Raw genomic sequence first — 16,402 nt, 5'->3', positions numbered from 1 at the left:
ATAAAAATTGATTAATTTTCACTTAATGCGGCTTCACTACTATTATTTATTCTTCCCAATGAACCCTTTTTTCTTCTTATAACTTGTTTCAAATAAGATTAATATGTCTTAATCTTCTTTGTAATTACAAGATTTTGGAGAAACAATTTGGTTAATTGGTTTGACAAACCTAAAGTTGCCAATGTACTAACTAATGATGCAGGTTTGTGCATTCAATCAAGGGGACACTTTGTCTATATATAGGAATACAAAATCATAGGTTTGAGAATATTAAATTTGGATTAGTGTACTAATGTTAGGTGAACCTACTTAGTAGAACAAAAACCTTAAGCCAGCAAAGTGGGGCCATTAAGTAGTATCATCTCAAAGCTCAAGAGTGTGTTTGCACTTTAACTACAATGATAACATTCTCTTGATCTTCCCCTAATTAATCACACCACCTTTAGGGAGATGATAGATTTCAAAGCAAACTCATCATGTCAAACCCTAGCTCCTCGGGGATGTATATCCCGGTGAAACACCTTGTGGTTTTGTTAGCTAGGAGTATGCTTCAGTATAAAGAATTAAAGCTGCTTAATTAAGTTGGTAAGTTTAATTTAATTAGTTATAAAATAAGAAACATGGTACATTAATTAGGATGGATGATTTATTTATTTAATTTTGTTTTTGGTGATGACTGATAGTTGGACCAATGCATGTGATCCAATATTCTAGTGGATAGGATGTTGGGTTTCTACTCATATGTTCTGGGTTCGAAACTTCCCCAACCCTTAAATTATTATAATAATTTCGAAATCTCACCATCCTCCTAATAATAGTAAAAAAATTAAAAAAAAAAGGTTACAGCTGGACCAACAATCTTGGTTAATAAGGAAAAAGATTAAACTAATCATGGGATTTCCAGAGGTGTAGGTGTTCTCCTTTACATGCCTTTGCATGTCAATCCAAATATCATATATCTAATTAATAGAATAGACACCATTTGTATCTAGAGGCAACTTCAGGCTAAAGTTTGTACATATATATAATTTCTTGTTTTTGAAAAATGGGACAACACCAAGAGTGCTTGAATCTTAGCTAAATCCATGAAAAATTGGTTAATTATTTAGATGTTTGAATGCCAGAGTGTCCCAAAGTATCATCTTTTGTATTAAATGGAGGGGGAGGACAATAGTTAAAACTTTTTACTTGAAGGTGGCATGAAATAATGCCCTATCACTAAAGTTGTAAGCCGGGCCAAACGTCTTCATTGTTGAATTTGATAAGTAAATGAGGTAATTAACAATTCAAGAGGACTCAGATTTCAAGATTAATTTACCTCAGTGTGGTGTATTCTATTATTGCCCCTCAGTAAAAACTACATTATCTTCATAAGATTAAAGCTGATTACATAGATTAGCCCAGTAATTTATGCAACTGCAGTAATATTTTTAGTGAGACATTAGAGGAGAAATTTTTAATTGTGACAGGAACACAAATGGTACATCACGTGTTTTAATAGAAGTGGTGGGAAATTTTTTCATTTTTTAAGTTATTAACTTTTTAGCACACATATCTCACCATTTGTACAATAACACGTGATGTATCATTTCTTGTACTGGTCACATTGAAAAATCTCTCATATCATAGAGAAAGAGAGAGAGAGAGACTATATGATTAATGGTACTAATTTCTTTTTCTTGAAAGAGAAAGAAAAAAAAAAAAAAAAAAAAAAAAAACAGGCTCAGTATATACATCATTGGTCACAGAAACATCTGAAAGGCCACCGTCATATCGTTGAAACAAAACATGATGTAGGGATTGATCAGTTTCTCATCATTCTGATGGCCAAAGCTTGAAGCTCTCCCAAGTCACCATTATATTGTCTCTTTTTAGAACAACCTTGATACGAGAACTCCTCTCTGCTGCCTTGAATCTCCTGCATATGCATGGCAATATCACTGTTGGGGTCCATGGAGTCCAGCGAGCTCTGAGGTGAAATAGGATTCACGTAGCTCGGATAACTTGGAAAGCTTGAGACTGATCCATTCACATTCCCCTGCCACTGAGTACTCTCCATGTTCCTTGAATCAATGAGGTTTTGGTGAGCCAGTTGAGCCTTTACTTGCATCAATTGTGCTTGCAAACATGCCACCTACATATGAATACTAACTTTTAGACAATGATATGAAAAGGGTTTGGTTAATTCAACCTAACAACAAAAGGGTTGGCTTATTTGAACCTAAAACCGAAAAGGGTTTGCTTATTTGAACTTAAAACCAAAAGGGGTTTGCTTATTTCAGCCTAAAAACAAAAGGGTTGGCTTAATTCAACCTAAAGAGAAAGCAGGTTGCTTAATTCAACGGAAAATAGAAAAGGGTTATCTTAATTCAACAAAAAGTGGAAAGGATTTATAAGGGTTGGCTAATTCAACCTCAAAATAAAAGGGTTAGCTCAGTATTCAACAGATAAAAGAGAAGGGTGAGTTTAATTAATCACCTGTTGTTGCAAGGAAAAAATGTGAGCCACGCATCCATAAACGGGGTCCCGAATTCTTGCTTGAGCTTCATAGGCAATTGTGACAACAGCTTCACAACGATCATGAGCAGGAACATGCAACAACAACTTGGACACATTGCTGGCGCCAAACACTTTGTGAATGGCAGCAAAACGAGCAGGTCCTTGCTCGGAGCAAAAATAAGGTGCAAATATGCAATCAGAAGCACACTTTCTCCTCAGAAACTTGCATGCCCCACAAGGAGACCCAGTGCCAGTCCCAGCGCTGCCAGCACCCCCAGAAGCCATTTTTGGTAGACAAACAAAGAGATCCGAGCGAGAGAGTGAGAGTAAAAATTGGTGGAAAAAGAGTAAAAATAATGAGAATTTAGGCACACGAGCACACTAGGAAATGGTGATGAAGTTGGAGGAGGAAAGTGGGGCATTGAGAAACATAAAAGGGGGAGTCTTATAAGAAATGAACGGGGGACAAAGGAAGGTCTGTATGTAGGGTTCTAAGGGGACAATCTTTAATGGTTTATGTAATATCGTGGGGACTACTTTTTTTTTTTTTTTGTTTTTTTGAAGCCTTCATCTTATTTGTAACACAATTATTTTTTTTCTTTATATTTTTTCCAGTGTGGATGATTAATGGCTACTGAGTTTGATTAGTAAATTTTTAATGGCAAAGTTTGATTTTAGGGTTTGAATAAGTTTATATTTTCCGCCGAACGGCGCCGCACCTGGGAACTGCTGCAAATTGTCGTTTTGTGACATTGTGGTTCACTCACTGCTACTTGCCACAGCTCTTCTGGTATATTTTTCTACCGACAATTACTAATGATTCAGTTACCTTGAGCAATATGGTTTAAATAGGGTTTTATTATTCAATACGTACGATATTTGTCTAATTAGTCAGTCACGTTGTTCAAGCTCAACACCCCAATTCTCCAACTCGGTGAAGAAAATTGGTGCTGCGTTGCTTTGGTTTGGTTTTTCTGTTTGTAATTAGGAGAACTTTTATTTCTGACGGTACATTATGCATGTCTCTATTTCATTCGTCACGTGATTAAAAACTTAATTAGTGAGACATACACGAAAATACAACCCGTTGTGGTTAAGTTTTTCCGATTTGGTCGAGATTTTGGAAATTGGTCAGGTAGTCAGAAAATGATGAGGCTGGTACTTTCTTGTAGCTGAAAATTTGAGCTAGAAGTCTATAATGAAGTGAGTGAGTGCAGTTGTGTTATCCTCGTGCGTTATGCAACACACCATTGATCACATCAGACAAAAAGGAAAATTAGTCAAAAGTGGTTTCAATAAGGCCATCGTTTTCACAAAATCTCACCCGACACAAATTAAATGCCTCAACTTGAACCACAAGAACTGCAAAATTGGGGATTTTTTTACCGATCTTGTTGCTGCAGTCCAGACACTCTGCTAATTAGGGGAAAAAAAAACTAGTTCAGTTAGCATCAACTAACAAGTAACATCTCTTTAGAGATATTTTTAGGAGATTCGTTTTGTTCAAAGGATTGACGTGTAAAAAAATGGCTTTTTTGAGCTTAAGTTTCATATTTTGGCGCTTTAAAACCTTATATCTAAGCAATTAATAAATATAAAACTGTAAACTCTAAAGTTTAAGCTTTCAATGGTGATTTCAATACCAACACTAGACAATCAAACTTGAAGAAAAATGAGTAAAAATGACATTTTCTCAATGCGTCCGTCGATTAGGGCAAAAAACCCTAGTCTTGGCTTCAACTAGTATGAGTCACTTACAAGACACAATTACCAACCTAAAATGGAACTTGGTCAATCCAAGTATATATATGACCCAATTTATGCCAAGGGAAAGTTCTATGAATGAATGCATGGATATGAATCATAGAACAGGTGCTTCAGTGAGGTCGGAGTTACTTTGACCTGCCACCTCCTTTGGGTGCATATATATATATAATGTTTTTGGTGCATGAGAAGAGGCTTCAACTCAAATGAATGAGAAGGGTCGTCATCCTAACAGAGGAAAATGGCTGTTTGCAACAAAAGCTACACTCCCATGTCACAGATTCATGCTTCTGAGCTCAGCTTTCAGCTTCTGCTTCTGCATGCAGATCAGCTTACTGGACAAGCTCTTACCACCAAAGCACTTGAGCACATGAATGAATGGATGAACGATCGGTGGTATTTTAATATGAAAACATATGAATGTGAATGGACGATCGGTAGTATATTAATATGCAAAATGTATAATATATAAAGAAAAAATTCCTATCCATTCACACATGACGTTGGCAGCTTAGCTTAACATTCAGTTGGAGTCAAATTTTGATCATCATCAAAGCACATGGCACACATGCAAAGCTGCTTGCAAGATCCCATATCGGTTACGATTTTTTCTTCTTTGGGTCGTAGTTTATTTCTTTTTACCGATATATAGCATTTAGATTACCCAAAAAAAAAAATACCTATATCTCATGTGTTCATTTTCATTTTTAGTACAAGCGATATTCTACATTATTCTATACTAATTGGCATATGAAGGATTTGAACCTGGGATGTAGTAAGTTAAGGAAGAAGACCCTAACCGCTTTAGCAATCCACTGCTTGCATGTGCTCATCTTCTTTATTTAGTGTAGAGTTATCATTTAGAGCTTCAAATTTTAGGTTAAGTATCAAATTTTGGTCCTACAAACTAAAACCGAAGAGATTATCCAATCCAAGACTAGAACCATAAAGTCTAAACTCTAAATGATGATTCTACACCTTGAAACAATTAACCAATGAAACAATGTTATGCGGAAAAGTGAGAACACATTACCTTTATACCATTGTTGTGTACCATTGTTTGATTGCCAGGTCGACAGATTGTCTGTTGGTAAGTCTTTCTCCAAAAGAAAACCAACTTACACCAAGTTGTAGTGCAATTGGGAATGGTTTGACATTTACGTTTAGAAGCAGTCCATCTTTCTTTCTAATTTTTCCCTTTGGTCCCAGTCCAGTTGTTTTTTTGGTCTGATACCCTAGCCCAGTTAGATGCTCCAGTTGCCTGCTGGATTGCAACATGTCCATCCAGTGTCTCAATATTGGACCGAGACACCACAATGACGGTAAATCTGTTTCACGTAAGTTGGTCTCAAACACTAGGCATTTTTTGCTATAGAAAGATTGTGGATATCGTGGGGAAAGAAGGCAGAACGATGACATCCTCATTGATAACATATAGCAAAAGTGAACAAAATGTCCGAAGAGGATTTGATTCCATAGCATAAAAACATTCTTTACAATGCCGGAAGCAGAAGTTCAAAGATCTCACACAAATCCCCAACATAGACCTTACCGCTATAAACATCCAACATCAACATCGTGTGAGTTTCTTAGCAAACCACCACCTGACTGTACACCGCAGCCAAAATACTGAACATCAATACATCTCCGTCACCTCTTGTGATGAAACCTCACCTTCAACAGGTATTGCATCTTCACCTGTCCACATGTCATTGCCCGGTAAAGTTAGTATGTTCCTAAAAACTGTAAAACTACAGTTTTAGTTTTACTTCTATACTATTTGTTTAAATCAGCACAATTAAACAAGTGAAAATAGTATCAAAAGTGGCACGTGCCAGAGATAACAAAAACAAAGCTTAGAACTTACTTGAGCTGTATCATAAACGATGTACTCGTTATACATGAGCTCAGAAGCTTTGATATTTGATGGCACTGGTTTGCCACAAGGCACGATGACATCGTCCTTCCATTTTACATACTCTGACTCCTGAGGTATTTTCTTGCCAAGCCCCTTTGTAGAGTGCTTTCCCTTTGGAGGTTTGTCCATATACTGAAAGATCGTGGCATAAACACTAAGTTAATGGGCAAAACTCAAATCAGAAATGGCTATTTTTTGGCTCCAGACGCCAAGATTAGAAATTTTGAGGATGCACAAGAACCCCCACACACTACTGCTTAAGTTACACATGGCAAGTATATACCACGGGCTCGAATGAGTGGACGCACAATGTCAAATTTCAGATAGAATATCAAAACACACAATCAAAGCACATAAGAAGATAATGGAAAATGTCCTCACTGCAGCCTTCTTGAGCTCGTAGACCTCCCCCAATGCAACTTCACTTAAAAGCATGAGGCCAACAGGATTTTTCTTATCTGTATAGCAATACTGTGCACTCTTGCTGACAAGGTCAGCAAAGTAAATTCCCTTGCCGAACTGTAATGCAAAATGTTTACACTCTTAGTCTTGCAGGAAAAAAAATAATACACTACTGCTATGCACATGAAGAGACGCGCAAAACATATATAGACACAAATGTGCAAGAGAGAGAGAGACCATATAACCAGTAGCTGGAGCTTCAGGAGGAGCTATTCTCAGTCCTTGGCTAAGAATACCCACAAAATTTGTAAACCGAGAACCTGGGAGGATAAAGTAATCAGTTTTATTCCTAATGTTGGTTATAGGTCTGAAATTACATTTAAAAGCACATTTCTATCAACCTTGGCAAGAGAAAGATTGCAAGCAACTATAGGCGATCCCATCTCACAACACAAAAATTTTATTACATTAAAGTTTATAGGTGGTGCAACTTACCATGCCAAAGAAGCATTTTGTTCTTAAGCTTTTTCTGATAGGGAGCAAATTTATTGAATTCGCCTTCCCTTTCAAGTGCAAAAACTTCTTCGAGTTCAAGACTCCAATCCTGATAATAAAATAAGATGCCAGACACAAGATTTACGGAATAAATCAACATTAAATATTGAGTATATAAAGATAGGTCACCAGCACAGCATGCTCAGAACTCGAGAGTATCAAGATGGAAACCCACCGTATGTGTAGGGGCATGAGTAGTAAGAAGATATTTTTCAATCAACTGATAATCTTCACTATCATGAGGGATTGGGTCAATATCACACCGGAGCTTCTTATACTTCTCATCAAGGGAATCATCACTATCAGCATCAAAACCAACTAATCTGGAAGCAATTTCAATGTCCTGGAGAGCTTCTAACATTTTCACCTGCCAAGGATAAATGAAGGCACATTTTATCCCTCGCTTGTAACTATGCGAACTTGCCAATATCAGTTGCAATGTGAACATAGCAGCAGTAACTCCACTTTCCCACCATTTACATGAACTTTTTCTTTGTCCATGAGTTTCATCTTTTAACATATGATAAGTAATGAAACTTTAAATATATTTTCATACCAAAATCACATATGTTGAAGTAAATAACTTATCAAAATAATCATGGTTATAAAGATAAATTTGTACTATGAAACATTTAATATTAAAGTGCTATCATAAAAATTAATATAAGCAACCCATCAAGGAAGAGATTGGTATCATCAACAAAAAAAAAACTCAATGACATCATTTAAATACATGCATATGAAATATAGGAGCAGAAAAACCATCTTTTTGGTATTGGAAAGGCATGAAGGAAACCACTGGGTTGAGCATATGCAAAACATCCTCATGTACCTTTGACTTAAAATCATCCTCATCCCTGATAACCCGTGGGTGTATGGAAGGGATCACAGTGAAAAAACGGTTGCTTGCATCTATAATCAAGCTTTCTTTTGTGGAAGGAGCATGACCATTATTATTCAATAAATTCTGTATTTCCGTTAATGCCTCAAACCCTGAACAGAGAGAACAGGAAATGACGAAGTTAAACGACAATACTTTATTATCCAAACAGCTAGAAATTAAATTTGAATATAGAACAGTTTATATTTGAGCTCTGCAGAAAATTGAAGAGATTCTCTTTTCAATGTTTACCCTTTTGGATGTTGGCTTTACTCAGTTTGCCAAGCGGCATTTCTGACATATTTATCTCAAATTCCATCATGGCAGCTCTGCAAAACTTAGTACTCAGTCTCAGAGTTACAGATAAATAAAAAGACGGAGTGGGGGAGAGACAAACATTTAAAGAAATCAACTTGTTTAACCTGTATGTCTCAACATTGAAAAGCATCTTCATCAATTCTGCCAACTGAGGAGCCAATTTGCTGTCTGCATTGTTCTGGTTTTTGTTGGAAACCTGTTTATTAACTCCATAATCCTGAAAAATCCAAGTTTTAGTCAGATATCATTTAAGAACAAAAAACAGAGTTCAGGAAAATATTAAAGAAAGAAAAGAACGAGAAGTACAATATCCAATGGAAAGAATCTTCCAGCTTGCTTCTGAAAATTTTGTTTTTGCTCCCATGCTTCCCACGGATTCCCAGTCTTCTCAAGGAACAAACGTTTAAATTCATGGATCGCATCTGATTTCGACATATCTTCCAGTTTACTTCCTCCAATTTTATCATTCCCCACTCTTCCCCATTTACGGAACACAGAGCAGCCTGAACTCTTATCATCTTGTATAATTTGGAGAATGTAGTAACTTTACATAGAAAAGAGGGACAGCAAGAGAGGGTTATAAAGAAGAATTTATATCGCATATTGTGAATTTTTATTGAGAGATAATAGGCTCAAATATGTGAGCAAGAAAGATAGAATAAACCGAACACACCTGTTAACACCAGTTGACAAATCAGACATGCTTAAAGTTGTGTTGTAGATGCTCTTCCCATCCTCAAGAATATGTCCTGTATCTTGCAGACCAGAAGATTCATGAACAGCACTTCGACCCTTCACTTTGACAGTGATCATGCTAGAGGATTCACGGAGCGCTTCGACTTTGTAAATATCAAATGGAAGCTTCTTCTGTCTTTTAAAGCAATCAACCAGATAGTCTTCCCTAACGATTGGTAACTTCATCCTCCTGAAAACGTAACCTAACCCAGTTAGATAAAAAGGAACCGATGTAGAAATATACCCAAAAGTCAAGACCAGCAATTTAATAGCAGCTTAACCTTGCTTTTCTCATCTCAGCATCATCATCAAATGCTCCACTCACAACTAAGCAATTAGTATCTGCACTTTAATTTGTTAAGCAAGAATAACTAAAGTTATGCATCTTTTACCAACACAGCCATAACCCAAAGAAAGCACTAAATCAAAATTACAAGCACATGCCTTTTTTGATCTTTGAATGAACCACTCCAGCTAGACCCTCAATTTTTCTACACCATTCTTCCTGCAATATCACCCTCGATGAGATAGATAGACAGAACTGACACTAAGGAAAAAAGATAATTCCACAGATAATAAGAACTAAATGCAAATTAAAATGAACAAAAAAGACCATACTGTTGATTCTTTTGGTAATCCACAAAAGGCAACTTTTAAATCCGCCAAGCTTGTACTGTTAGATGACTGAGATTGGCCTTGACTTCCACAAGGCTTGCTAGGTGTTAATGGAGGCAGTATCCGCACAGGTTTTGCAAGCTTTTGTGATTTAAACCACTGCAAATAAAATAAATAAATAAAACTCAATTCATAACTTGTCTACCAAAACCAATATGAAATTAACCATAGTTGAATACCTTATTAAGATAATGATTATCCTTATCTTTTGGGATTTTCCACTTCCCTTCAAGACGTTCAGGTTCCTGAGTAGAGTAAGAACACTTACTCCATGCCGATAGGTAGCCTTGGCACCGGTACATACCTCCAGAATATCGAAGAAAACCAGAGCAGAGTGGGCAGCTCTTAAGTGCTCCAAACATCATTCCATCAGCACTAAATAAGTATAGCAATAAAAAAATGTCATCTTCAAGTAAATCAGATTTAAAATAAAAAAAAATAAAAAATGTTCCACTTAGAAATGATGATTACCCAATAACAATTAACACATATATTTATGCATAGCTGGTTACGTCTAGAAAACAGAAAAAAGGTCTACATTATGGAAACAAATACAACAACCACAACAAAGCCTTATCCCACTAAGTGGCGTTGGAAACAAATCAGGCAACAAAATCTAACAAGCCTATGAGAACCTTTACAAAACAAGGAATATGCATAAAAGCATTTATGGATAAACAATTTTTTTAATTGAAAAAACTGTTTTTTAAAAGTGAAATTAAAAACAGAAGAAACTAAAGAGAGAAGAAAATAGCCAATTTCCACACTAAGAAGAATGTAGAGGATTACCAGCGCTCACGCAAATCAAGCTCTGATCCTGTTGAATCTTGATTATTGACTTCAAGCATTTCACGCATCTCTGCATTCATCACATGCTTTTTAAGATCATCTTTCAGTGCCCACAGCTCTTTAGTTTGGGCCTCCAGTTTACTCCCCACATCAGTAGCATTCCTCACAGATACATCCCTGCTCGTTGACACATCTCCTTCAGACCTAGCAACTTTTAACTTCTGATCATCACCAGCATCTTTTCTTCGTTTTGTGCCAGCATTAGAAGGAACCTTCTTAACCAAGGCACGTACAACGTCCTGATCAGAAACTGGGAGGGTCTCCCATCCAGACAACTTCTCCACTTCGATGGATGGTGATAATTCCAAGAAGCAGTTGGCATGGTGCCATGCCAGGCCCCTAGGCCCTTGACCTTCAGGCTTGGATGATATACGGACCTAAAGTTGGAATAAAATGAAATCATGCAGAGTAGTCAACTTCAGGTACACCATATTAACTAGAATTACAGAAATATGCTGTATCTTGTATATGATGATGATGGGTTTCTATGGATAAACTGAGACGAAAGCTTGTCACACAACAAATACAAAAATTTACTTCCTGAATAATAATTACCAACCTCTGCTTTTAAAATCTTTTGGCTGCATTGCTTGCAAGTAGCGCGAGAAGTTGGTGAAACTGAAATACCACATTCTTTAGTAGCGAACTTGCTTGTTGCCGGTCTTGTATCTGGGGGTCCACCACTTTGTACATAACTTCTAATTTTCTGCTGATCTTCCCAACGAAGGAGCTCCAGGCCTTCAACCTCATCAGTTCTAAGTGCAAGACAAAAGCAAATCAGTTAAATCACTGCATTCATCCACTAAATCCAAAGGAGATTATGATAAACACTACAGCTACACGTACGATTTTATCTGCTTCGATTTCTTCATTATACAACGAGCATGGTTCCACATCTGATTCAGAAAACAAAAACAAGTCGAAACATTTACATATGCAGTACTTTAGAGGAAATCAAACAAGAAAATACGAGGGGTGTCGAAGAGAGCAAAAGTATCCATTTTGTTCGAGCAGAAATAGAATTAAGTTTTCTTGATTATGGTTTGAACCAGGTTTCGACTTTAAACTAGAGCTGTAAAAGTTGTCTCCTTTCTAAAACTCAAAAATAAAAACATTTCCTGACAAGCATTTCCTTATGTAATCTCGAAAAGCTTTCTGCCGAAGAACACTGTCCGACTAACGACCAACGACTAACACAAGCATTATTTGCTTCAAAACAAACAAAGCTTAAGCTCCCAATTGCATAACAGTAACTAAAATGCTAAACAACGTTGAACAAACCCAACTAAAAGTACCCAACTTTTAACTACCAAACATGCGAAGTAATTGGAAATGCACAAAAAACAACAAAAACCCAAATGTTAGAAACTCAAATTCTCACACTATCGCTGTTTTCAAGGTTCTCGTTTTCTTTCTTAAACTTTTTCCTGTTTTGGGTTACTGGTAATGGACCAATGGCAATGAGAGTAACAGTGCAGGTGAAATGGGGGTTAGAGAGAGAAAGCGAGAGGAGAGAGAGAGAAGGGGAGTGAATTACAGGCATGAAGCCGTCGAATTGGGTGGCCTGGACCATCTTGCCGAGGCGGAGCGTCTCCTTTTCAATGGGGGATTTGCAGGTCTTGCACGACGATCTCGACGACTTGGCGTACTCCACCTTCCATGGCTTTTGGGGCTGCGGGTTCTCCATTCCTCTCTCTCTCTCTCTCCACTCTTTCTCTCTCTACAACTGAGAAGTGAGACGCAGTGCGATTTTGAAGAAGAGTAACGTGCTTTCACACGGGCTCCTTGTCTGTCTGCTTTCAACTGACCGAGGGCTCCGTCCCTTTTTCACCCGACCCGGCCCGAATCATCACAACGTGTTGAAGAAGCTTTATTGGTTTTCCCTTTTTTTTTTTTTTTTTTTCAGTCAATACTTCGTGCTGAAGGAGCTTTTTGTCAATCCTTGGATCTTTTTCTTAGGAATCTTCCGATGATGATCATTCATCATACATCATACGTTAATTTTTGTTAAATACTATTTATATTTAATTTTAAATTTTAAAATAATTTTTAACTGCACAATATACGATAAACAATCACGATCACGGAATTCTTAAAAAAGATTCGACGAGGATCCTTTTCCTTTGGAACCAAGTCAATCAAATTCAATTCAGATGTCGATACTTTTTATTTAATGAAAAATAATAAAAATGACTTTAAAACTTTAAGTTTTAACGATAAGGACAAAATAAAGAGTAAAGTAAATAGTACAACATTTGACTTTTTAGTATAAAAATATAATTTTTCGTTAAAATAAACAGTAGCGTAAACTTTTCGTTAAAACTTCTTTTTATTAAATAGCTGTGCTTGGTTCGGTCGATCGCGTGAATGGTTTAGGCAACCGCTCACATCATGTCGAACGTTCACTCACACGTGGGCGGCACTTGAAAGGAACAAAAGGTTCACATTCGTCATATTACACTATGCAATGCTGCATATCAATGTGATTTTATTTGTTAATGATCGTGTAGGTCCAATAATCCCAAATTAACAACTTTGTAACCATGTATTAGAACAGCCATGTATAACAATACAGCTTAATTCATTCGGTTCGGACAAGTAAAAAACTTGGTTCCTTCTGCTTCTCCCCAACTCCAAGCTGCACAACATGGACGAACTGCCTCCGTTGGAGCTATTCGGTGTGTATGGATGAAACGCGCCAGTGAGGGAAACTATATGTCATTATCTATTGCACTAGAGGAGCTTGCATGAAGAGGTACTGCACATAAAACGGAGACTTCAGTCGTTTTCCTGATAAGATACACTAAATCTATAGTTTGATTGGTTTCAAAGAGTAGTTTGATATGCATACCTCGAAGGATTTTCCTGATCTCTCAAACTCCAGCATGCTTAGAGCAACTTCGCAACTCTGTGACACAATTGGTTCAGGATCCCTCGCAAATTCTTCGAGAAGTGATACACTTTGGTCATCTACACACAAAGCAGTAACTCAATTAAATAGCCCCAAAACGTCAATATGCTACTACTCTATTTACAGACAGATACATTTGGGAACATAGCAGTCATACCTGCAATGGAACCAAGAGCTTCTGCAGCTTCATGTCTAACCATTGGGTGCTCATTTCTGTTCATAAGTATGTTGGAAAGAGCGGCCGAAGCAGCTTTGTTCTGCAATTGGCCTAACACATAAGCAACCTGTAAATCACACCAAAGAAGATATGAAGATCACATGACACCGACTTCTGAAAAAATCTACATCAGTTAAGTGGTGCAAAAGTTTCTTGTCTTGCATGGGTGTTAATTGATCAATACTCTAAAAGCAATTTGAAACGTTAATCTGTAAACATCGTTGTGTGTGTGTGCATGTCCGGTCTACATTTATAATTTTTCAGCATGATTCGATTAGGTAATAAACAAACCTCGTGACGCAAGAGAGCACTGTTTGAATCCAAGGAATCAATTATAGCAGTGACAGCTTCATCTCCACCATCATTCCGCAGAGCAAAGAGAGCCGCATAGCGCTCATACAAACTTCTGTTTACATCCAGAAGAACTTCCCTTTAAAAGAATTAACACAAGTCAGATATCTAACTTATTCAAATAAGTGGACAAAAATTTAAGCCGCAGATGATAACCAGGCACACCTTAGCTGATAGACAGAAGAACCAGAAGTAGCTGGTGCAGCAGGATCAACTGACACAAAAGGTGATTTTTCATCCTTGGATTGACAATTAGCATCCTTCAATTGCTCAATCCGATTAAGGGCCAATTCACAAGTTTCTTTGACCTCCTGAGCGGGATCTAGTGCTAGACTATTCTTCAAAAGAGGAACATTGCTCTCTAAACCAATTGCACCAAGAGCTTCTGCTGCCTGCATAAAATGCAACAAGAATAATGAGACATATTATAAGAAGACAAGGAATATAACCAGAGTAAAGCAACACAAACTCACCTCATGACGAACAATGGGATGCAAAGAGAGATCATTGAGAACAGCTACCAAGGCAGGGATTGCATCCACATCTTGCATTTGACCCAATGCAAATGCAGCCTCATGTGCCAACAAATTGGAAGAATCTCTTGTTGCTGCAGAGGAATACACATATCCAATCCGATTAGAAAAACACTAACATCAACACATACAATAATATATAACAGGAGATCAACTAAGGTAAACCTCCGTTAATAGTTTATGGAAGAACAGTACAAAAATAATACATGGCATGTTTACTTCCAACCCTTTTTCCCAGCATCCATAATTGTAATGCCGGAGGTGCAGCATAACACCCTCTCCATCAACAAACACCTAATGTCCTAATGATCAATGTTCGCTTATCTAGTAAAACCGATCACCGTCGTAATATTCATCCAAAGTCCTAAACTTTTTCTTGTAATACATGCGGGGGAGGGGACAAATCAAATCCAAGACCACGGGTGCACGGATGAATGCTCTTAACTAACCGAGCTACCAGCCCTTTGCTCCAAAGTTCCAAACTTTTACTTCAGCTCAAAGATAGTGAATTTTTGCTTTAAGAATCAAACTACTTCCAAATTTCTAACCGATCCATAAAATAATTAACCTTTTTCTAGAGACTGAAAATCCAGACAAGTCCTGAAATTCCAAGTAAATTGGCTCCGCAAATATAATGATTAACAAGAAATACTTGCAGACAAATAAAGAAAACGAACCGGCAATGAGGGCGTCGCGAGGGGCAGGGCCATTGAGGTTGCGGAGAGAGAACAAGGCTCTGAAGCGCTCCGAGATGGGCTGTGTCGTGTCGAGCAACCGGTCGCATAGGAACTTCACCATCTCCGGTGAGGACTCGAAGCTGGTGGCGGCGGTGGCGGCGGTGGCGGCGGTGGTGGCGGCGTCATCATTCAATGAACCCATTGAGCTTGAGATGTGAGGTATTCGAATTCCAACAAGCCCTACCTTTTTCGGATTAGGGTTTTGTTTGTCACAGTCAGACCAGAATCGGATGCCCGCCAATTGAAGACGACGATGAAGTTCCCACCTTTTTTATGCGTTTTACATTTTTCACTTTATATAGAATGGGCTGTGTCCGGGTCAAAAGAACCCTATTTAGATCAGCCCAGCCCAGCCCAGCCCACTCGTTGCTGAAGCATCCCCTATGGCACCCCAGCCTCCACCTCTCGCGATATTGTCCGCTCTGGGCCCAAGGGCCCTCACGGTTTTGTTCTTGTGGGCTTACGTGTCTGCAGTTTCGACCCACAAAAGGCCTCGCGAGAGTTAGAGCTGAGCATACACATATAAGGCCCAGGCTCAACCCTCACCTCGCCGATGTGGGATGTAACAATCCACCCCCCTTAGGGAGCCCGACGCCCTCGTCGGCACACCAAACGAGCGTGAGTCCGGCTCTGATACCAAATTATGGCACCCCAGCCTCCACCTCTCGCGATATTGTCCGCTCTGGGCCCAAGGGCCCTCACGGTTTTGTTCTTGTGGGCTTACGTGTCTGCAGTTTCGACCCACAAAAAGCCTCGCGAGAGTTAGAGCTGAGCATACACATATAAGGCCCAGGCTCAACCCTCACCTCGCCGATGTGGGATGTAACATCCCCGGTCCATTAAAATGTTTGTCACGTGCTCAAAAATATCAGCCGTTAATTCTTCTTTATGTTTTGTAATCTTATTCAAAGATGTCCAACTCACATATCATTTTAACAGTCGAACAATCTAACTATTAAAATATACTACAACTTGAATGGTGAAAAACCGACATATAATTGTCAATCATCTACGTCGATGTGATCTTTTGAAGAAGATTAACTTATCATCCCTAAAAT

General features: G+C 38.1%; 3 protein-coding genes across 3 annotated transcripts; all 3 read right to left on the bottom strand.

Annotated features, from left to right (window-relative positions):
- Positions 1-1,727: 1,727 nt before the first annotated feature.
- Positions 1,728-2,785, bottom strand: LOC137722870 (LOB domain-containing protein 16-like). The gene is made up of 2 exons (XM_068461980.1): positions 2,479-2,785; positions 1,728-2,134 (listed from the first exon to the last, which is right to left on the bottom strand). Exons 1-2 carry the CDS (start codon positions 2,782-2,784, stop codon positions 1,805-1,807), a joined length of 636 nt encoding a protein of 211 aa, XP_068318081.1. The 5' UTR covers position 2,785; the 3' UTR covers positions 1,728-1,804.
- A 2,878-nt stretch (positions 2,786-5,663) lies between these two features.
- Positions 5,664-12,404, bottom strand: LOC137725386 (poly [ADP-ribose] polymerase 1-like). The gene is made up of 19 exons (XM_068464049.1): positions 12,133-12,404; positions 11,442-11,491; positions 11,155-11,350; positions 10,536-10,972; positions 9,926-10,121; positions 9,690-9,845; positions 9,516-9,576; positions 9,353-9,413; positions 9,010-9,261; positions 8,643-8,880; positions 8,441-8,553; positions 8,271-8,347; positions 7,971-8,131; positions 7,314-7,505; positions 7,079-7,187; positions 6,821-6,903; positions 6,563-6,700; positions 6,131-6,313; positions 5,664-5,961 (listed from the first exon to the last, which is right to left on the bottom strand). Exons 1-19 carry the CDS (start codon positions 12,280-12,282, stop codon positions 5,914-5,916), a joined length of 2,901 nt encoding a protein of 966 aa, XP_068320150.1. The 5' UTR covers positions 12,283-12,404; the 3' UTR covers positions 5,664-5,913.
- A 659-nt stretch (positions 12,405-13,063) lies between these two features.
- Positions 13,064-15,603, bottom strand: LOC137726431 (deoxyhypusine hydroxylase-B-like). The gene is made up of 7 exons (XM_068465361.1): positions 15,285-15,603; positions 14,548-14,681; positions 14,240-14,466; positions 14,015-14,153; positions 13,664-13,790; positions 13,447-13,565; positions 13,064-13,353 (listed from the first exon to the last, which is right to left on the bottom strand). The coding sequence occupies exons 1-7, from the start codon at positions 15,484-15,486 to the stop codon at positions 13,321-13,323; spliced, it is 981 nt and encodes a 326-aa protein (XP_068321462.1). The 5' UTR covers positions 15,487-15,603; the 3' UTR covers positions 13,064-13,320.
- Positions 15,604-16,402: the final 799 nt, after the last annotated feature.

The sequence above is a fragment of the Pyrus communis genome, chromosome 2 (assembly GCF_963583255.1).
Source record: "Pyrus communis chromosome 2, drPyrComm1.1, whole genome shotgun sequence".
Taxonomy (NCBI): domain Eukaryota; kingdom Viridiplantae; phylum Streptophyta; class Magnoliopsida; order Rosales; family Rosaceae; genus Pyrus; species Pyrus communis.
This window is presented reverse-complemented; position numbering and strand designations above follow the sequence as displayed.